This window comes from Diadema antillarum, unplaced genomic scaffold (assembly GCF_040938485.1).
Source record: "Diadema antillarum isolate AM-2024a unplaced genomic scaffold, OU_Dant_1.0 scf00000103, whole genome shotgun sequence".
In the NCBI taxonomy this organism is placed as follows: domain Eukaryota; kingdom Metazoa; phylum Echinodermata; class Echinoidea; order Diadematoida; family Diadematidae; genus Diadema; species Diadema antillarum.
The window spans coordinates 4,500,496-4,522,315 of NW_027270992.1; the positions used below are offsets into that span (position 1 = coordinate 4,500,496).

The 21,820-nt window shown below is 42.3% G+C and overlaps 2 protein-coding genes across 2 annotated transcripts; both read right to left on the bottom strand.

The window, feature by feature from the left end:
* Window positions 1-1,984: 1,984 nt before the first annotated feature.
* Window positions 1,985-5,893, bottom strand: LOC139719030 (uncharacterized). Its single transcript, XM_071630473.1, has 4 exons — window positions 5,719-5,893; window positions 4,295-4,396; window positions 2,468-2,712; window positions 1,985-2,338 (listed from the first exon to the last, which is right to left on the bottom strand). Exons 1-4 carry the CDS (start codon window positions 5,891-5,893, stop codon window positions 1,985-1,987), a joined length of 876 nt encoding a protein of 291 aa, XP_071486574.1.
* A 254-nt stretch (window positions 5,894-6,147) lies between these two features.
* Window positions 6,148-19,154, bottom strand: LOC139719031 (uncharacterized). The gene is made up of 3 exons (XM_071630474.1): window positions 17,507-19,154; window positions 16,169-17,448; window positions 6,148-6,360 (listed from the first exon to the last, which is right to left on the bottom strand). Exons 1-3 carry the CDS (start codon window positions 19,152-19,154, stop codon window positions 6,148-6,150), a joined length of 3,141 nt encoding a protein of 1,046 aa, XP_071486575.1.
* Between the last annotated feature and the right edge of the window lie 2,666 nt (window positions 19,155-21,820).

Sequence of the window (21,820 nt, forward strand, 5' to 3'; positions counted from 1 at the left end):
AATGAAACTTTCAGGAATAGGTAACAGACATATATTGGCCATTGTTACAAAGTTTTATAAAATTAGGGCTGGTATTTTTGAAGATATGATATTTTTCATCAAAAAAACTATCTGATCAGTTTAACCTTGAATGTGCGCATGTTTTGATCCATTCTCATATTTGTAAACACAGAAGAATGAATATGAGATTTACAATTACTTGAGTTGATATCCAAGCTGTGACACTCAAACAATGACATATTAAGCCAAAATACTGTTTTTGCTTATGATATCTTTAAAAACTGAAAAAGCATTGAAATAAGAACACTGAACACTTATCATATGACCTTCATGCAGTAGAACATGGGCGTGGATCAGTCTTATTTTTCCTCAGCAATTTGTAAAAATATAAAAAAGTAAGTTCTTATTGCTCAAATTTGCTAAAATTTTCACAAAATAGATTACTACATAATATGTACAATTCATTGCTAAAAAAAGCAAGGATATTCAATAAGGGGAAAAGATTCTTTTAAGTAGTCAAATTAGGATATACCTCACTGAAAATAATAAAAATTGGGTGTACTCATTTTCCTCAGCATTTGAAAATGGCTCAAAACTCAAAACTGGACGAACATTTATTGGCAAACCTAAGGAGAAGCAGAAAAATAAGCTGTTTCTCCATGTATAGCTGTACAGCATGGGTTAGAAGATCACAATGTCACAAAATTAAGCCAGCATTACACTCCTACCATGAAGGGACTTTAGACCTCATAACTTTCTCCAGCAGAAAGAACCATTGTTTTTTTATTGCATGCAAGCAATGCCAAGAAAAAATCCATCAATTTGATACCAAACACATAGGGGTAGACTTTATACGTAAATTTGGACCTCAAATCTTAAAAACGCCTTTTTTATGCATTACATGGGTTTTTTGTACCTTTTTGGTAATTAATCTTTGATAATTAACAGTAAATGAGAAGAAATTAGCTATAATTTAGGTATTATAATTAGTTATACAGATATCTATTCATAGTCAAAATAGTGCGAGTATGTGTTTAAGCTAGCTCTTTTCTCCTCTCCATATACATGGCAGAATGTCTCTGTCATCACAACAATAGATTTCAACTTAAGAATTCCTATGCGATTACGTCCCTTGTGCACTTTGATACTTACTACATCATCCTCCTCATCGACACACAGGGACACTGCAGGGTGGATGGTCTTTGGAGTTTTCGATGAGTTAGGGTGTGGGGACATCGCACTTGTGGGCTCTTGGGGCTCCGGTGAGGTGGGGAAATGATGCACTGGACTTCTAACTGCACTGGTCGATGGGGATGGGGCGAGGAATGCATGCATAGAACTCTCTTCCACACTTGTAGATGGGGGTGGAGTGGGAGATGGGTGCACTGGATCCTCTTCCGCGCTGGTAGATGGGGATGGGATGGGGAATGGATGCACGGGACTCTCTTTCATACTGGTAGATGGGGATGCCGGGTGTGTTGGTGTGGTTGCATCCTTGTCGACATCTGACTCTCCATACAGACCGATGATACAGTCCTTGGGCAGCTTCTTGGGGATTTTCGGCAAGGTAGAGAGTGACGACCCAGAAACAGAGTTTGCTGTGTGTCGAGGAGCTGGAGGTGTGGAGGGGGTGCCCCGTTTCCTCTTCTCTCTTTGTAATTTATTCACATATGCTGCACTAGCTTCTGTGAGCTTGCAGGCCCTTACATCTTTTGCTGAACGTTGTTCTCTTCTCGTGTAGTGCTTCTTTAAATTTGCTATTTTCTCTGTCTCGTAGAAACAGAACTCACACTTCCAGGTCAATGGCACGTGATGCATTTCCTCCAGATGGAAGTGTAGTTCAGCAAGGCTAGTAAATGCACTTTTGCACCTGGTACACTTGTGCAGCATCTGTAAAAAAAACATATATATATATGTATATATATATATATATATATATAAAACAACACAATACTGAAACATGGTTATCATAGATAAACTGTGTCTATTCCAGGTATTGTTCTGGTATGCGTCTACTTCTCACAGGGTTCTTTTTAGGTACTCCTCTATTCAGCCAGTTCTGTAGACGAGGCCCACAATATAGTTTGAGTCTATGGAGATGCACAACTTTCGGTTGGCTACGTTCATTCTTTCGGATTCGATACACTACGTCTGACAATTTGTGTGTGACTAGAAATGGACCATCCCATTTGTAGACCAATTTAGGACACACTCCTCGTTTTCTGGGAATACCAGATAACCAAACCCAGTCTCCAACATTATGTCCATTCAGTTGTGTATTCCTGTCATAGCCTCGCGTCTGTCTGTCATGTGACAACTTTAATTTGTCCCTTGCTCTCTCATTTTTTTAAATCTTTCATTTCTTTTTTATTTCCATCCTTTCACAAAAACAATAATAATCATCGTACATAATTATACATACCAAAAACCAAAAACAGACAAAAAAGAGGAAAAATTAGTCCCTTGCTCTCTCATGAGTTTCAGTCAAATTGTCTCGCAGTCGTTTTGCATAATCTGTGTCTTCTGTTTCCACAGATTCAACCGGGGGTAGAAGTACATCAACAGGTAGAAACAGCTCTCTTCCCAACATCATTGCCGGTGATTCTCCAGTGGATTCTTGTACCGACGAACGATATGCATGCATCCCATATGGCAGCTGTTTATCCCAGTCATGCTGATGTTTGTCTGGGTCCAGTAAAGAAGTCATCATTCCTAACAAGGTACGGTTGAATCTCTCTATGGACCGTCACTCCTTGGGTGAAGAGGACATGTGCGGGTTTTCTTTATTTTGAGTAATTTGCACACTTCTTTCATAAGCGTAGACTCTAAATTTCTCCCTTGATCCGTATGAAGTTCATTTGGAATACCGTAGCGACAAGTAGATTCCTCCACAAACACTTTCGCTACAGTTTCAGCTTCTGGATTTGGAATTGCGTAAGACTCAATCCCTTTGCTGAAATAATCATCAATCACAAGTATGTAGCGATTTCCTCGGTCGGTGGTAGGTAACGGTCCCAAAATATCCATAGCAACTCTCTCCAATTTCCAAAGTAGCCCCAACTCTATACTGCTGAAGAGGGGCGTGGTACCGGTCCAGTGGTACTTTTCTGTGGTACTGCCCTGTGGTACGTCCCAAAATACCACAGGAATTCCTGTGGTACTGTCATGTGGTACGTCCCAAAATACCACAGGACGATTCCTGTGGTACTTTCCTGTGGTACTTTCCTGTGGTACTGTCCTGTGGTACCGTCCTGTGGTAATTACCACAGGAGTACCACAGGACTTTTTCGTAAGGACCACGTTGCTTCTTCGGTGGGTTTGTACTCTGTGCACAAGTTGTACACTTTCTCATTTCTCACCCATGATCGGACATCTCCAGATAGTCCAACCCAAAAGTATCGGGCTTGAATCTTGCACATTGTCTTATTCACTCCACAGTGAGCAGCTGACTTCGAATTACGCAGTTCAGACAGGACAGTAGATCTCAATTGTCTTGGTATGACAATTTCATAACTACTCTCTTTTCCATCATTAGATTCCCAGCGTCGTACTAGAATTTCATCCTTGATTTCTAGTACATTCCAGTTCATCCAATAAGTTTTAACTGCAGATGAGAGTGGCGCGAAGTCTTTCCACTCTGGTTTCTCGTCATTTTCCATCCTTTCGTCTCATCCGGGTCTTCAAGTTGAGCTCTCCTTATATCCGCCTTTGTCAAATTTGACGACAGATTAATAGCAGCAAGCTGAGCTTCAAGTCCAGTTTCATTCATTAGCTCAATCTTCGCCATTGTGTCTCATAGTGAATCTATTAACAAATTAATATAAACAATAAAATACAGCAACAGGAAAGCGTCCAAAGGGGATCAGCTCTTCTAACTGATATTCTACTTTTTCTTATCACAGATATCCTGTAATCGACTACTGTGACGACATGGGCGACGAGAGAGTCCATCTGCGTTGGAATGGAGTCTTCCTGGACGATGCTTGAAGGTAATTTTGTACTGACTTATCACTTCTAACCATCTCGCCAGTTGTCCTTCTGGGTCCTTGAATTCCAGCAACCACTTCAAAGCTGCATGGTCAGTCCTGACTACCACATCTTGTCCATACAAATAGTGACGAAAATGTTTCAATGCATGTACAATAGCAAGCAATTCTCGACGTGTCACACAATAGTTCTGTTCAGGCCTACTTAGTGTACGACTCGCATAGGCAATCACTTTCTCCTTGAAGTTGTGACAATACGGAACCAATTCCAAATGCACTTGCGTCAGTGTCCAATATGAATGGCTGACCAATGTTCGGGTAGGCGAGGATGGGGGCAGACGTGAGTTTGTCTTTCAGTACATCAAATGCAGTCTGGCACTCTAGTGTCCATTCAAAGTCACGCTCTTTCTCTGTTAGAGCAGTAAGCGGCTTGGCAATAGCCGAGAACGATTGGAAATATTGTCTGTAATAAGAAGCTAGACCCAGAAAACTTCGCACTTGTTTAGGTGTCGTAGGTTGAGGCCAAGATTTAACCGTTTCCACTTTAGCTGGATCTGTGGCTACTCCATGTTCGGATACAATGTGTCCTAAGTACAGCACTTCACGTTGGAACAGATGACATTTCTTAGGTTTGAGCTTCACCTTTGCATCCCTGAGTCGCTGAAAGATGATTTCCAAACGTCTGAGTACTTCCTTGAAGGAGGGTCCAAATACGATCATATCATCGAGATAGATGACTAGAATTTTGCCTTGTAATCAGACATCACATGTTTCATAAGTCTCTCGAATGTTTACGGTGCATTACAGAGTCCAAACGGCATGACAACAAATTGATAAAGACCACCAGGTACTACAAATGCGGACTTAAGCTTTGCATCTCTGTCGAGAGGCTCTTACCAGTACCCGTATGCTAAATCCAAAGTGCAGTGGTACTTCGCTCCATTCAAATTGTCCATGGCTTCATCAGTTCTAGGAAGAGGATATGAGCCTTTTACAGTGTGTTTGTTCAGTTACCTATAGTCAATGCAGAAACGTCTTGTACCATCCTTTTTGTCAACTAGAACAACAGGAGACGACCACGGGCTGGTTGATTGTACAATAATGCCTCATTGGAGGATGTTCTCAACCTGTTTCTCTATTTCCTCTTTTTGTCCAAGTGGTGGTCGACGAAGTCTCTGTCTGATGGGTGCAGATCAAGCGGTATGAATCAAATGACTCATTTTGTCAGTCCTTCCTATATCATGATCTCCACGGGAGAAGACGGATTCGTATTCAGACAGCAATTTCCTCAGTAGGTTTTGCTCTTCATTGTTAATGTTTTTAGCAGTCCTCTCGATCAAATCCTGTAGATGCTCGGGTACGTCAATGTCCACCTGCATTAGTGTCATCTTTCTGCCAGCTTCGTTTGTACAGGAAAGAGCTTCTCCATTACATTGCAGCACTAAGTGTTTACAGTCAATAGTAGTATTCGTCTCCAATAAAATGTCCATATCAAGGATTCCATCATTACAAATATCTGCTACTACAAAGTCTGTAGGATAGGTATATCTGCCTAGTGTCAAATCCAGTCTAATAACACCATGAACCATAATTGGTGTTCCATCAGCTTGCTTGAGATGAACATTGATGCACTTTAATGCGTCCTGTGAAGCTTGTGACAACTGACGGAAAATTCTCGTAGACAAAATGGAAATATTCGCTCCTTTATCCACTGATAGACTGACAGTTTTACCTCCCATGTCCGTTTCTATGAACATCGCATTGGTAGCTTCATTGATAGTACAGACGATGGACGAATTTGGCTTTCTGAGCCTCTCAGCTTTTACATCCTTGGACCTTACATGTATGACCGTCTCTCGGTCCTCTGAGATGGTCTGTATCCGTTTCCCTGCGGCGGTTTCGGGCATTTCGGTCTTATATGTCCTAGCTCATTGCAGTTAAAACAGATAGGTACCGTTTTCGCCTTGTGAACTTGCATGTTTCTCAGCATATCCATGATCTCAGCCATATTTGATTTCAACTCATCAATCTCCCTTCTTGTTTGTTTTTCTGCAGATACTGGTTCAACATGGCAGTCGACAGCTCGGATATGTCTAGGTCTGAGTCTCTCTCGAGCTTTTCATGAAAGCTTCTGTCATCAGACCAGCTTGGATAGCTTCGTCTAGCGAGGTCTGATGAGCACGGAAAATATACCAGCTCGTATCTTGGGATCATCAACAGCATCAGAGAAGTGTCCTTTAGCAAGCCGCTTTCTCGTCGTATCCACAGCGGGGTACGCCAAACTGGACAGATCGTGAATAGCCTGACCAAGCTCCTGTACAGTCTCCTTTGGTTCGCGTCGTCTCATTCTCAACTCGAATAAGAAGTTTTCGCTCTAGTCAACAGTACCAAAATGTCTGTCAAGTTGAAACATCAGTTCAGTGTACGTGATGGGTCTGCCAATTGGAAAATTGTTCAGGACTTTTAGGGCGGGTCCTTGAAATCGTGTTGCCAATAATTGTCCAGCCTCATATTCATCCCACTGATTGAGAGGCATGCAGACGTCAAAGTGTCGACGATAATCTGCCCAGGGATCCTCCCAGCAAATTTGTCCGGCAAGAATTTCATTGAACCACGAGACATCGAGCAAGCCTGGTGGACGCTTGGTTCAGTTCGTCTATCACTATCCACATACACAGGATTAGGCCTATGACGAAATCCAGTGGGAGTGTAGACTCTTCGTCTGTCCGTCACAGATGCATCACCATTCGCAGTCACAGGGACAGCTACCTCCTGATCATTTTCGTCCATTTCGAGGCGTCTTTGGACATTTTGTCTATCTGTAGCGGTATCACTACTTGGACTATTAGACAAAGTGTCTCGTGTAGTAGTATCGGTATCCATGTCGTCCACGTTGTAGTCACACTTGGTTGTCAAGCAGAGAACCCGTGCAGTGTCATTTTTTGTAACAGTACCTCTTACAAACATAACAAGGAAAAGTAGAAATTACGCGGTGCGTAATATATGTCCCCGCCGGAAGTAGCATTTAGTAGCAAAATGTACAATAATATTATAGGTAAAAAGATCAAGGTCAAAGATGTCAAAGGTCAACATTCTGTGCAGAAGTTTTGAAGCCCTCACCTAGTGCCATCACATAAAGCAAACGGAATCGAAATCGGGTTAGAAATGGCGAAGGAGTAGCATTTTGTAGCCAATGTACAATATAGGTCAAAAATCAAGGTCAAAGGTCAAAGAAGTCAAAGGTCAAAATTCTGTGTAGAAGTTTTGAAGCCCTCACCTAGTGCCATCACATAAAGCAAACGGAATCGAAATCGGGTTAGAAATGGCGGAGTAGCATTTGGTAGCAAAATGTACAATACAGGTCAAAAATCAAGGTCAGAGGTCAAAGAAATCAAAGGACAAAATTCTGTGTAGAAGTTTTGAAGCCCTCACCTAGTGCCATCACTTAAAGCAAACGGAATTGAAATCGGGTTACAAATGGCGAAGGAGTAGCATTTTGTAGCAAAATGTACAATATAGGTCAAAAATCAAGGTCAAAGGTCAAAGAAGTTAAAGGTCCAAATTCTGTGTAGAAGTTTTGAAGCCCTCACCTAGTGCCATCACATAAAGCAAACGGAATCGAAATCGGGTTAGAAACGGCGAAGGAGTAGCATTTTGTAGCCAATGTACAATATAGGTCAAAAATCAAGGTCAAAGGTCAAAGAAGTCAAAGGTCAAAATTCTGTGTAGAAGTTTTGAAGCCCTCACCTAGTGCCATCACATAACGCAAACGGAATCAAAATCGGGTTAGAAATGGCGAAGGAGTAGCATTTTGAAGCAAAATGTACAAAACAGGTCAAGGTCAAAGGTCACAACTGAAATTCTGTGTAAAAGTTTCAAAGCTCCCATGTAGTGCTATCATATAAAGCAAACAGAATCAAAATCGGGTTAGAAATGGCGAAGGAGTAACATTTTGAAACAAAATGTACAATATAGGTCAAAGGTCTAGGTCAAAGGTCACAACTGAAATTCTGTGTAGAAGTTTCAAAGCTCCCATGTAGTGCTATCATATAAAGCAAACAGAATGAAAATTGGCTCATAAATGACAGAGAAGTAGCAAATCGAACATTTTGATCACACACGGACGCACAGACGGACGGACGGACACACAGACACACACACGTACGGAGCCCGTTTCATAGTCCCCTGCTCGAACTCGTTCGGCGGGGACAATTATGTGCCCTAGTTATGTTACACCTTATTTTTATAATTCGTAAAGTTTAAGTAACTTACTTGTTATTTCCTTTACATGCTTGAATGTTCCTATGTATACATTTATATTAAGTGTCATCACAAGTTTTATTGCCTGGTTCACATACACAATCCACACATCCTATGGCTTCCCACCGCTGCCACCATAAAAATGTTGCGGCAAACTCCCTAAAGAGAGGGGGATTACAAATAAATAATAATCTACGAGAGACCACACATCCAGAGTTGTACAGTCTTTTACTTTAGACTAGCTCTCTGCTGCCGCGCGTGTCTCTGCGCGATAATCTATCAGAGACCACACAACCAGGATTGGAAAGTCTGGTATACCGTACTTTAGACTTTACTTCCTGTGTGCTGCGTGTGCCTCAGCTCTATACGCGACCTATCGATCTAAAGGTCTCGATCATTATTCAAGACAGAGCGGGTTTATAGATATCTATCGACCCGGGGGTGTTTCATAAAGCTGTTCGTAAAGTTACGAGCAACTTACGAGCGACTGGTGATCAGTTGCGATGTGCTATACTTACTAGAATTTCAATAATTCACCACAAGAACTGATCACCAGTCGCTCGTAAGTCGTTCGTAACTTTACGAACAACTTTATGAAACAGGGCCCTGCTCTGATTGAAGAATAATGCTGCCACCACCCAATTAATTTTATACTAGTATACGGAGAACTGGGACCCCGTTCTAAATTCTTCAATAGGCGTTTTCACATCAGCCCGATAAAAACCTAAGCTCGAGAAATATTTTAGCTTCCCTCGTCAAAAAAATAGCGCGCTATTTCGAAACATCGGGCTGATGTGAAAACGCCTATTGAATCTCATCCCAGCACACCTCAATTCTTCATCTGTATCAGATTAACACAAGCACCAGCACCTGCAATCATCATGGAATTCACAAGTGAGTTGTAAACTCACTGCCTTCACATTCTAGCTCTAGTGCTAATACAAAATTCCGGCATGTTTGATCAGGACATGCACACTTCTACACACACGTGTGCTGTATAAAAAAGCCCCGCCGGGCAGTGTATAAGGCGCAATGGCTAGGGTTCGTTTGTTTGCCGTATACAAACTACATAGCTCACAAAGTCTCGGGAAGTTAACTCTTTACAACTGATATACTAGGACAGTTTGTCCTATACTCCACACCCAACGTCATTCTACAAGAGATATCAATCTCACATTCACAGACACATTCTCGTGATCCAGGCAATAATTTCATTATAGGCTTTGTTTCGATATAAATGACAGAAATTAGAATTTACATTTTTTTAATCATGGGCATTCTGTCCATGAGACACATCAACATCGTATGAATGGCACAGTGTGGTGACAAACAATTATTGTTCACTGCCAGTACATTGTCGACAATTTACGTCTGTTGAGAATGAGAAGGGCGTTAAGTTGTCATGAACACTATGGGTTTTGTGACAACTTAAACGCCCTTATCATTCTCAACAGACGTTAAATGATGACACCTTGTCCTTACGACAGTAAGATTAATTTACACCTAGAATATAACATTGATTACGTTGTTTTAGTTTAATATCTACAAATATTATTGGGTTGTATTTTGAAGGTAAAATGATACTTGTATTCCCATCCAGCCTAGATATAACGACAGAACGCTCCTAAACCTCGGATAATATTAAGTCAACCCAGAGACACTGTCCTCAGCAAAACGCAACCAGCCCTGAGCTCCGCCAAGTTTACTTGTATACAAATTGTATCAGCTCCCCATTCACCTCGCCGGGATTTTCAACTGCACCTAACCCCTCCGATTGCAACACTAGCTCACTCTGTCGGCTCAGTGTGCATCGCCAATAAGATAAATCAATAAACAACGCAGTCTCAAACTACTAAAAGCTCCTGAACGCTGCCCAAATCCCCACCAAAATATAATCCTAGAAATCAGACGGTCACGAATTCCAAACAGCATTTGTTACATGTATAGGTACTATATTAAAGGGTTAAAAAAATTAAGCTGTTTAGCTGTTTATCTATGAAAAGTACAACTCTTAACCTTATCGGTTATCAGAAGCGGATCTAGAGGGGGGTGGGGGGGGGGTTGCAACCCCCCCCCAAAAAAAAAATAATAATAAAAAAAAAATCCGGGGACCATCATGGGGGGGGGGGGGGTTAATTTGGCAATGACCTCTATACCAAAAATAGTGGTGTTTTAGATGCAAGAAAACGCCATTTTCACACACAGATTTTCAAAAATTCTCCCTACTGTGGCAGGGGGGACACCATCCTCCCACACCCTCCCCCCCCCCCCCCTCGCTCGCTCCGCTCGCTCGGGCTCGGTCGCTCCGCTCCCTCGCATACCGCCCCAACCCCCCTTTATAAAAAGCTAGATCCGCCCCTGCTTATATATCTATATAACAATTAGCAGTCATTACAAATATTACAGCCATATCCAATAACTCATTGGATACATCTTACTTCTATTTTGTATGTAAATTGTACATAACAGAGGTAAGAAACTTGTGTTGTAAATGCGGCACATTATGTTGTCGTAGATTGAGATGGTAGAAAAATAGATTAGCTACTGATTGGATTATCATACTGTATACACTAGTGATTGAAATTAGCTATTTACATGATACAATAGATATTGCTTGCTCTTACAGACTAGGCTACTAGTATATACATTGATGTGCAAGCTTATGATAAATCACAAATATGCCAGCTTGTTATAAACAATGGATATACAAGCTTATCATAATAAATGGAAGCTTATAATTATAAACTATACGAGGTACTGTACAGTGACGTGTCCACACTAAGTCACTGCCTCGCGCAATGTAATATCATTATGCAAACTGTCAATAGTAAAATATGAAAAGATGTGCATCAGGATTCGTCCCAATAAAACTCTATGTTTACAGTACTATGACATGAGTACAAGTCTGAAATTATGTGACTTTGGTACCGGACTTTCCTTAGCCCACTTTCTGTTTACACTTGTTTTTGCCAAAGTGGGCTAGCCCCACAGATAAACCCGTACTATCTGGCCCTGCAATTGCGGTGCTAACCCACCGAACTAACCCCGCAATTCGGTGGATTCCCAGTGCCGTCACTGTGGATTGGATTCGGATTCCCGCGGATTCCAATGTGCGCCACCTATCGGTTGTAGCGGACAGGCCGGTTTTCAACTTTGGGGTCGACATCGCGCTATTCTCATGGTCGGACATCCGGGTATTTTGCGTGTCACGGGGTCATGGATAGCGTTGGAGTGAAAACAAACCATAGTCTATAGTCGCGTGAGCCTGGAGTGGTATTCTGTACGTGTTTTCTGCCGGGGCGCCCCGCGAGCATAGCGCTAGCGCAAGCTGGTACTGCAGCTGTGCGGACGGCAGGATTAGGCCCTAGGCCTACTCTAAATTAGACGCTATCCTAAGCACTACAGTACTAACGTTAGGCCTAATAGACCTACCTGAAGTTTCTATGAGGTACTAAGTAAGCGTAGATATCGGGGTAGGGCCTACTCAAAGAGGTTCTACTGCACATCTGGCCATTTTGTCGGTTCGTTGATCCAGAGTCCTGCCGCGATTTCATACGGGCACAGGTCCAGCCTGGCATGCCTTCAACTTGGCAAAATACCGGGACCGATCGATCGACAGGATCCAGATTTTTAGAATATTGCTGGCAAGACATGATGCATGTATCTCATGAATGATGGCACAAATGACAAAATGAATAATGAAAAACAGTCCCCATGTCTGCGTAGAGTACCTTTGCACATAATACGCGTCGCACATAAACATGCACAGCATGCAGTATGCGCATTATGCATGCTTTTAGCGCTTGCAAGCTGTTCGTTTTCACTCCAGTCAACCGGAAGTGACGTGTAGCCGACCGCAAGAATGCAGCTAGAGCTACGCTCTGATCGCTGCAGTATGCAGTGCAGCAGACAGTAGCTGCATGCGCAATGCACTGTTTACTGTACAATAAATGTACTGGCCTAGCGCCTGGCGATCGGTATACGCGGTAACTAGAGGTACGGTACACGTTACGGTCGCCACATAGCACAGCGACCTTTAAAAAATGGCAGACCCCCAAGACCTAGCTGTCTTCCGGCGAATGTGACTCGACGAACTGAAGAAATACCTGAATGATCGTGGCATAGCTCCCGTGCAGTCAGGAGAGGCGGGCCACGCCAGACCAGTAAGGCCAAGAAGCACAAGGAGGCTTTGGCAGCCCTGGTTGAGTCTGTTTAGTCTAACGTTTCTAGAACAGCAGGTAAGTAACAATTTGGCATGTGAGATGCTTTTTTTCCAACCAGCTTTGATGTCTTTTGCCAAAGAAATAAGTCAAAAGCCAAGCCTGCATTTTGGAGTGTACATACGTCGCGTCGAACATGCAACAAGGAAAAGCCAGTTTGCTGCTAATACCATACCGTATCGATCTATCTCTCGATCTCGCAATTGATATCCGGCCGGCCCAGCTCGGGCGCCCCGCCCGACGCGGCCAGCTGAGCTGAGCTGCGCTGCTGCATGTGCATATACTAGTAATGCGAGTAATTTTGATGTCGACTTTTTCCCATAATAGTGGAGCGGCATAGCCGAACAATTGTGCATTTTGTGATAAAAGCACCAAATTTCGTACATATGTTGACAATAACGTTTAGATTAAATTTAGATATTGGGCCATCGAAAATAGCGCCCTCAACGTCCATGGCAGCCATTTTTCAAAATGGCTGCCATAAATGCCATGTTTTCGTAAAATTTGCTAATTTTAGGAGAGAAAAGTCAATAAGATTTTGGTTACAAATGGGAAATTACATTCAAATTAAATCTAGATATCTGGCCATCGGAAATAGTGCCCTCAACAGCCATGGCAGCCATTTTTCAAAATGGCAGCCATAAATGTCATTTTTTCAAAATATTTGCTAACTTCAGAAGGGAAAGCCAGTAAGGTTTTGCAAACAAGTGGGAAATTACATTCAAAATGCATTTAAATATTTGGCCATTGTTAATTGCGCCCTCAACGTCCATCTGTCTAATAACAGATTTTGAAATTTTCAGATGGGAAAATTTAATAAGATTTTGCCCATAAATGTTGATTACATTCAAAATAAATCTAGATATTTGGCCATTCGAAATTGCGCCCTCAACGGCCATGGTAGCCATTTTTTTCAAAATGGCCGCCATAAATGCCATTTTTCGTTAAAAAATGCAGATTTCAGAAGGGAAAGCCATTTTTTTTTCTTTTTTGCAAACAAGCGGGAAATTACATCAAAAATAAATCCAGGTATTGGGCAATTGAAAATTGCGCTCTCACTGGCTATGGCAGCCATTTTTTTTTTAATGGGCACCATAAGTGTCACTTTTTCATTTTAAAAAAAAATGTTATTTCAAAAGGAAAAGTCAATGAAATTTTGGTTATGAATGGGAAATGACATTTGAAACAAATCTCCATATTGGGCCATCGGAAACTGCGCCCTCAACTGTCACGACAGTCATTTTTCAAAATGGCCGCCATAAATGCTATATTTTCGAAAAGATTTACTGAAATCAGAAGGGAAAGCCAACGAGATTTTACAAACAGGTGGGAAATTACATTGAAAAGTAAACTTATTGGGCCATTGCAAATTGCCCCCTCAATGGCCATTCCAGCCATTTTTCAAAATGGCCACCATGAATGTCTTTTTTTCGTAAAGTGTTGCATACGTCAATCAGAATTTCCGCAAAGGTGAAAAATTACATTTAAACTGAATTTGATAATAGGCCATCCAAAAGTGCACCCTCAACAGCCGTAGCAGCCAAGTTTCAAAACAGCTGCCATGGATGCCCCCCCCCCCCACGTTTTGTTTTGTTTTTTGCAAAAATTTGCTGATGTCAGAAGAAAAAGTCAATAAGACTTTGCAAACAAGTTGAAAATTATGCTCAAAAATAAATTAAAGTATAAGGTCTTCTTAGAAGGCGCCCTGAAGGGCCATGCTGACCGCCATGGATGTCTGCTTTTCTTTTTCTTTTTCTTTTTGATAGAAAAAAGAAGAGTGTATTGTAGTCATTTTGACAAATAGCTGAAATAGCAATTGAGAACACAGTTTATGACGGCTAAATGTCTAAACTTCTTTGTTTGTAATTGTCAACTTGCGCCAAAAAAAAAAATGTTTATTGTCTTCTTCCGGCATTAGGACATCTTCATTAAATAAAAATGGCATCTATGACAGCCTTTAGCTGCAATTGCCGTTATTAGCAATTTTTTCTTCTTGAAAATTTGTGAAGGAACAATTTCTAGAGTTAATGCAATCTAGATATATTGTTTGATTTTAAACATGATTTTTCAATTTATGTACACATTTGCTAACTTCTCTTTCAGAAATTACCATTTTTTAAAACAAAATGATTATGACAATGGCAGCAATTTTGGAATATGGCGGCCATGGCCGTTGAGAGCAGTATTATAGTTACCTAATACAAACATTTATTTCAAACATAATTTTCAAATTGTGTGCAAAATCTTACTGACTTTTCCTTTGGTGAAATCAGGAAATAAAAAATAATGGAATCCATGGTAGCCATTTTGAAAAATGGCTGCGATGGCCATTGAGGGCGCTATTTACAATAATGTAATACATAGGCGCAAAATATATTTCAAACGGAATTTTTGAATTGAGTGCAAGATCTTATTGACTTTTCCTTCTGGAATTAGTAAATTCAGAGAAAAAGGTGGTATTTATGGCAGTCAATTTTAAACATGGCCGCCATTGGCGTTGAGGGCGCAATTTGCAATGGCCCAACATCTAAATTTATTTTGAATTTTATTTCCCACTCGTTTGCAAAATCTTGTTAATTTTCCCTTCTGAATTAATTTTTATAAAAAATTGAATTTATGGCGACCATTTTGAAAAAAATGGCTGCCATGACCGTTAGGGGGCGCAATTTGCAATGGTCCAATATCTAAATTTATTTTAAATGTTATTTCCCACTCGTTTGCGAAATCTTACTGATTTCCCTTCTGAAATTTGTAAAATTTTACGAAAACTGGCATTTATGGTGGCCATTTTGAAAAATGGCTGCCATGGCCGTTGAGGGCGCAATTTGCGGTGGCCCAATATCTAAATTTATTTTAAATGTTATTTCCCACTCGTTTGCAAAATCTTATTGATTTTCCCTTCTGAAATTTGTAAATTTTTATGAAAAATGGCATTTATGGCGGCCATTTTGAAAAATGGCTGCCATGGCCGCTGAGGGCGCTATTTGCGATGGTCCAATATCTAAATTTATTTTGAATGTTATTTCCCACTCGTTTGCGAAATCTTACTGATTTCCCTTCTGAAATTTGTAAAATTTAATGAAAACTGGCATTTATGGCGGCCATTTTGAAAAATGGCTGCCATGGCCGTTGAGGGCGCAATTTGCGGTGGCCCAATATCTAGATTTATTTTAAATGTTATTTCCCACTCGTTTGCAAAATCTTATTGATTTTCCCTTCTGAAATTTGTAAATTTTTATGAAAAATGGCATTTATGGCGGCCATTTTGAAAAATGGCTGCCATGGCCGCTGAGGGCGCTATTTACGATGGCCCAATATCTGAATTTATTACCCACGCCGATGAAAATCGGCAGGGGTCTGGATCTGGATGTTTACGATGCAGGGCCCTACTGGGCATAACGCATCGGATGAGAGAGGGCGCAGGGGTGATTAGAAAGTTCTATCAATGGCCTTTTTGAATGAGGCGATTGATGGCGAGTTAATAGTGGCGTCACTCAGGTGGTTCCACTCGATGACAGTAGACGGGAAGAATGAGTTTCTGAATTGTTCTGTTTGTGCTCTTATTTGATTAAAGCACTTACTGTTATTTGTCACTTGTCTGTCTAAGATAATTACAGTATCGCAGTTTGTGAATTGCTTAACACGGATACGTTGTCTAAGTTTTTTAGGTTGAGCAAAGGTTTGAATTGGGAGAGCTGGCACCAGCCCCCCGACCACTTTGAAGAAGAGGGTGAGCTTGAGATTCCTTCTTCTTTCCTTCAGGCTTGGGAGACAAAGTTCAGCCAGCTTGTTTGTGATAAAGCCGTCATCTCTGGACACGTAATCCCCTGTTATGAATCGGACAGCTCTTCGTTGGACACTTTCAAGTCTGTTTATGTCCTTTTGTAGATATGGGTCCCAGGCAGTGGCACTGTACTCAAGGAGTGATCTAACGAGTGAAGTATAGGCAGTTCGCTTAACGTTGGCAGGGCAGAAGTAGAGGTTTCTCCGAAGGAGGGATAGAACCCAATTCGCCTTTTGCGTGGTCTTTGCGACATGCTTCTCCCACTTCAGGTCGTCAGAGATAGTGACTCCTAGGTAACGGATGTCGTGAACGTGCTGCAGGATATGGCTGTTGAGTTGATAGAAGTAGGATGATTTACTGCAGACACTCATAGTATAGCACTTCTCTGCGTTGAAGCACATACCCCATTTATGTGCCCAAGAGACCAGGCCTGTCAGGTCGTTTTGAAGGATGAGGTGGTCTTCCTGGTTCCTGATCTGACGGTAAAGGAGACAGTCGTCTGCGAACAGCCTTATTTGCGACCTCACTGTGTCTGGTAGGTCGTTGATGTAGCAAAGGAACAATAAGGGCCCAAGTACTGTTCCCTGGGGTACACCTGAATCAACATGTGCATCGTGGGAGCTCTCTCCGTCTATGACGACTCTCATACAGCGTTTTGTTAAGAAATTTCTAAGCCATGAGTGGGTGGGGCCAGTGATTCCAATGGATGTAAGTTTATGTAGGAGATTTTCGTGGGGGACCTTATCGAAAGCCTTCGAAAGGTCCAGCACTATGATGTCTGATTGCTTCCTTTGGTCGTTTGCATGCAACAGGTCATGGAGGGCAGTGATCAACTGGGTTTCGGTGGAGTATCCAGATCTAAAACCGTGATTCAGGTGAGTTAGGATGTTGTTTTCTTCTAAATAATCAAGGAGGTGTTTACATATGATATGTTCCAGGAGTTTACATGTGACTGATGTTTTAGAGATGGGACGGTAGTTTGCCGACTGGTGGACATCCCCGGTCTTGAAAACTGGTGTCACGTTGGCCTGCAACCAGTCAGTAGGTAGTACCCCAGTGTCCAGGGAGAGCTGGAATATCTCACTCAAAGCTGGCGCAAGTTCGGTGGCACACTGCTTCAGGATAATGTTAGGGATGTTATCCGGTCCACAAGCTTTATGGATGTTGATGTTCTGTAATAGCTTGAGAACTCCATCAGCTGTGATCTGCAGAAGAGGGAGGGAGCAATTGTAGTTTTTTTTCAATGCTGGGCATACGATTGGTCTGGTCCCTTGTGAACACAGATGTAAACTGCTGCAGGAGGGTGGTTGCTTTGGTCCTGCTGTCCTTCACAAGGTTTCCTTCCAGCATGAGGGGAGGAACTCCATTCCTGTCTTTCCTCTTTGCCTTGATGTAGCTCCAGAAGGGTTTGGAGTTCTTGTTGATTTCCAGTTCATCGACGATGGTGGAGGTGAGATGGTCCCTCTCAGCCCGACGGAACTCTTGTCTACACTGGCGTTGAAAGGCCTTGTAGTCGGCCCATGAGTTAGTCTTCTTGGCTCTCCTGTACAGTCGTGCCTTTCTCTTCACCATTCTTTTCAGCTTGTGGTTAAACCAGGGAAGTGACTGTCTGCTGCTGCTCGACTTGGAGGGGATCCTTTGTTCTATGATGTCTAACAGGGAGTCTCGCAGCATAGTCCATAGGTCTTGGACGTTTTTCCCTTGCCTCTTTCTTTCAATGACCATCTCAGATATGTTGGCTACGTCCTTTTTCACCTCCTCCCAGTCAGCTTGAGAGTACTTGTAGATCTTTCTCCGTGGTATCTTTGCAATGGCTGGTTTCATGTCGAAGTCCGTGACCACCATGGCATGGTCGCTTATACCTGGGATGCTGTACGACGATTTCACTTGTGTTGGGTTGTTAGTGAGCACGATATCTAGGATGTTATCATATCTCGTAGCTTGGTTGTGAATCTGGACCAGTCCGTGTTCCAATGAAAGGTCGATTAAAGCTTGTTGGACTTCTCTGTCTTGAGCATTGTGACGCAGGGTGAGAGTTTGCCAGTCTATATCAGGACAGTTGAAGTCACCTGCAATCACAATGGTTTTGTTTTCCTTCCCTTGAAATTTCTTGAGGGACTCGTCAAGTCGCTTGACATCTAGGAGACTGCGGTGAGGCATATAGAAGACTCCAAAATATGCCTCAGCTGATCTCGGCAGTTGGATCTTTGTCCAATAGATCTCACATTCCGTGACTGCGTTTGGGAGTTCACTGCACATAACTTCCTGTTGTACTCCTATGAAAACACCGCCTCCACAGCCATCTCTATCATTTCTGTAGATTTGGTATGAAGATGGGAACACCTCGCTATTCTTGATGGCATCTTTTCCTGGGTCCAGGCCAGGTTTGATTCCTTGGAGCCAGGATTCTGTGCCACAGATTATATCGGGTTTAACATACTGGAGCGGCGCCTTAAACTCTGCCGTCTTTCCTCTCAGGCTGAAGCAGTTCACAGTCAGGAGTCTAAGGTTACCAGTGTTTCTCAGGAAGGTTCTGCTGTTTTCTCCTTCCAGACTAGAGCCAGAGGTAGTACTTGGTCTTTCGCTGTCAGGTAATGACTCTGAAGGGGTACTCCGACGGGCCGTGGTCTCCCGGCTTGGGGCAGTCACATCACTAGTCGGACTTGGTGTAGATGTTCGCTGGCTTCTCTTTCTAAAGTTACGTTGTTTACATGGGCTACTGGCAAAGGTGGGGCTAAAGGGCTCATTGGAGCTTAATGTATCCAGCGAATCCTTGAGGTTGGTGAGTGGGAAATAGATGTTTGACTCTTCCAATTCATAGCTATGGAAGGTGAAGCTGTCGATGTTAGCGCTATTACACTTGTGGCAGTGCCATACAACTTCTGACTTCTCTAGGTGAGACATGTCTTGCGAAGCAATGCTCTCACACGACTTGTGGTGCCAGATTGAGCAATTTGAGCAGCATACTGCAATTTGTGACCATGTTACCGGTCGTTCACAGACTCCACACGGAAAAACATTTTTCACTCTAGGACAAGGATTTGATTGGATGTCTCCGCTCAGTATCAGTAGTAGGACTACAGATCTCAGTTTACTTTGGTGTGAGTGGGTTATTTTCCATGCTGTTGACACTCTAGCACACTGGTGGAACTGCATGATGCTGAATGTAGATCTATTCCCACGGGCATGGCCTTGTAGTACATGACCATTCACGACTGACATGCAGGTGTTAGACAGAGCAGTGTTTTTCTCAAACCCACAACTACAACATGTTACATAAAAACAAACAATAAGGACTAGGGTATGAAGGAGGATGTCTGAACGCACAATGGTGTCTCTACGTGAACCCATTCTGCTTATAACCCGGTCTGGGTTCTACTCACGTTGTACCGCTACCACGACTAACGCGGGCCGCCATGTTGGATCTCCCAGTGACAGTGTGGTCGGGGGGTGGTAAGCAGCTCAACCCAAGGAAGACTTAAAATTCCATTTTATCGCTCAACTTACGTTCCATGAAAAAAAAGTAATCATTACAGTGACAAATTTCTCTTCAGATATTAACAAACAGTTGAATATAATCCGAGATTTCGTGGAAATCTGGGGTGTAAATCAGGAGCTCTCAAAAACACGTCCGTTCCCCGTCGAGCGCGCCCTCTCATTTGGGGGTTATGTAAAGGGTTCCGTATGTTTGTTTGTTTGTTTGTTTGTTTTTTGTTTGTTTGTTTGTTTGTTTGTGTACAAGATAACAAGAGATCTAACGGGTAAACGGATTTGCACGAAATGTTATGGGGATGTTTGGATAATGGCAGGAAAGAATCGATTAGATTTTGGTGATAATCGGTTGACCCTTGCAAATTCTGTGTGACCTTGAAGTTTTGACCCCATGGTATAGTGACCACTCCGGAAATTTCCCGTTTCTCACTTTGCGATTTTCCGCTACCATACGAAAACATAAACTCCCAAACGATCCGACTTCGCTGCTCAAATGTTCGTAAGAATTCCGAAATTTACGTTTAGGCCTATTTGAGGGACTATGTCCTTCTAGATTTATGATTTAGTTCTTTCTCCGTCATCACAAACTGGCCCGTATTTTGATGATTTTTCAAGTTAACATTGATTGTTTTTTTCGTTGGAGGAGCATTTGCTAGGTCGCAGTCACACTGCACGATATGCGTGCTCAATGTCAATGCGTGTGCAAGGCCGCTGAAAATGCATCGCGCTCTACACTGTTGGTGCAAAATTGCATCGGGGACGTTGCGGTGCTCGTTGGTGGCCGAATACTGGTGCAGTAGACATTTGCATTCAACCCTTGCATTGAATAATTCCCGTACTTGGTACTTGGTACTTGGTTGAGGTCCTCCTGAATACTCCTACTGGAGTTTTGACTGGAGGTGCCGGAGGGTGGACATTTAAACAATTATTCCATTTAATAACATCTCCTTAAATTTAGCAGAATCCGTTTGTGTGATTACGGAAGAAGGAAGTTCATTCCATGCTTTAATTGTGCGGGGAAAAAATGAGTTTCTGTGGACTTCCAGTCTGGAGGATGGTACTTCAAACTGATGAGAATAGACAGAAAGATCCGTCTGTCCGGAGGACTCTTTTGTATTTTGCCATTAACGCCGTCCTCAGTAGACAGAGGGAAGGTTGTAGTACCCATTGCTGTGTGGATGTTCTTAACCACTGTCTCTATGGAAAATTGGGTGAGGTACCTCACCCTTCTCGATTGCGTCTAATTCACGGCCCTAGGTCGGCAAATTTATGCTTGAATAGTTAAATCAACTATTCAAGAATAGACTACACTCACCAGATTAATGAATAATCCAATATTTCGGTCGAATTTTCAACGCAAAACACACATCAACCAGCCCGTCGCGTCGTCACGTTCAAATTGTAGAAACATACAGTATGAATCTATTAGCCAATCACATGCGAGGTAGTTTCTACGTGTTTTTTTTACTTAATAAAGTACCTCGCATGTGATTGGTTTACAGATTCAAAATGGCGACCTACTGCTAGCGAACGGCGATGTTGCGATATGGATAACATTTCTGCATTATAACCGCGTTACTGTGAGTATTTCGATTGCAAAATGTGAGAAATTAACCCCAAATATTGCTGCATAATGTGTCATGTCATGTCAAACTTGTTTGAATGTAAAAAAGCTGTCTGAAATTTGGTTTATCGTAACGTTTGATCTGTGCGCTACTGCCACACAGGAGCTGGCATCATTGACTTCGGTCTGTATACGGAGGGGATCCGTGAAGCCAGACGCAGTCTCCGCGGAACATTCCCCGACGGACAGATACAGACCGATCTTTCGGTCAACTTCGGATAAGCTTGGGTTTAGTGTGTGATAAATAATCAATATCCAATCTATTATTCAACATTTTGTGAAAACAAGTCAGGCGATGTGCTTCTCGTCTTGTTTGGAGTGACTTCCATCCAAGGGAGTTCAGGAGTTGAGTGACGCTAGATTCCTTGCTGTAGGTGTTGGTGACAAAACGTGCAGCTTGTCTCTGGATTCTCTCGATGGATGAAATATTTTTGTCAGTGTAAGGATCCCATGC

Excerpts from the sequence above, each read along its gene's own strand:
- LOC139719030 (XM_071630473.1), bottom strand. The coding sequence starts at position 5,893 with ATGCCCGAAACCGCCGCAGGGAAACGGATACAGACCATCTCAGAGGAC. Across the intron at positions 4,397-5,718 it reads CATAGAAACGGACATGGGAG|AGAAAGAGCGTGACTTTGAA; the intron begins GTAAAACTGTCA and ends CTGCTCTAACAG. Across the intron at positions 2,713-4,294 it reads CCTCGCCTACCCGAACATTG|GAATGATGACTTCTTTACTG; the intron begins GTCAGCCATTCA and ends GTACCTTGTTAG.
- LOC139719031 (XM_071630474.1), bottom strand. The coding sequence starts at position 19,154 with ATGTCTCACCTAGAGAAGTCAGAAGTTGTATGGCACTGCCACAAGTGT. Across the intron at positions 17,449-17,506 it reads CACAAGGGACCAGACCAATC|CTGATGGAGTTCTCAAGCTA; the intron begins GTATGCCCAGCA and ends TGCAGATCACAG. Across the intron at positions 6,361-16,168 it reads TCAAAGTGGTCGGGGGGCTG|AGCGAAAACTTCTTATTCGA; the intron begins GTGCCAGCTCTC and ends ACTGTTGACTAG.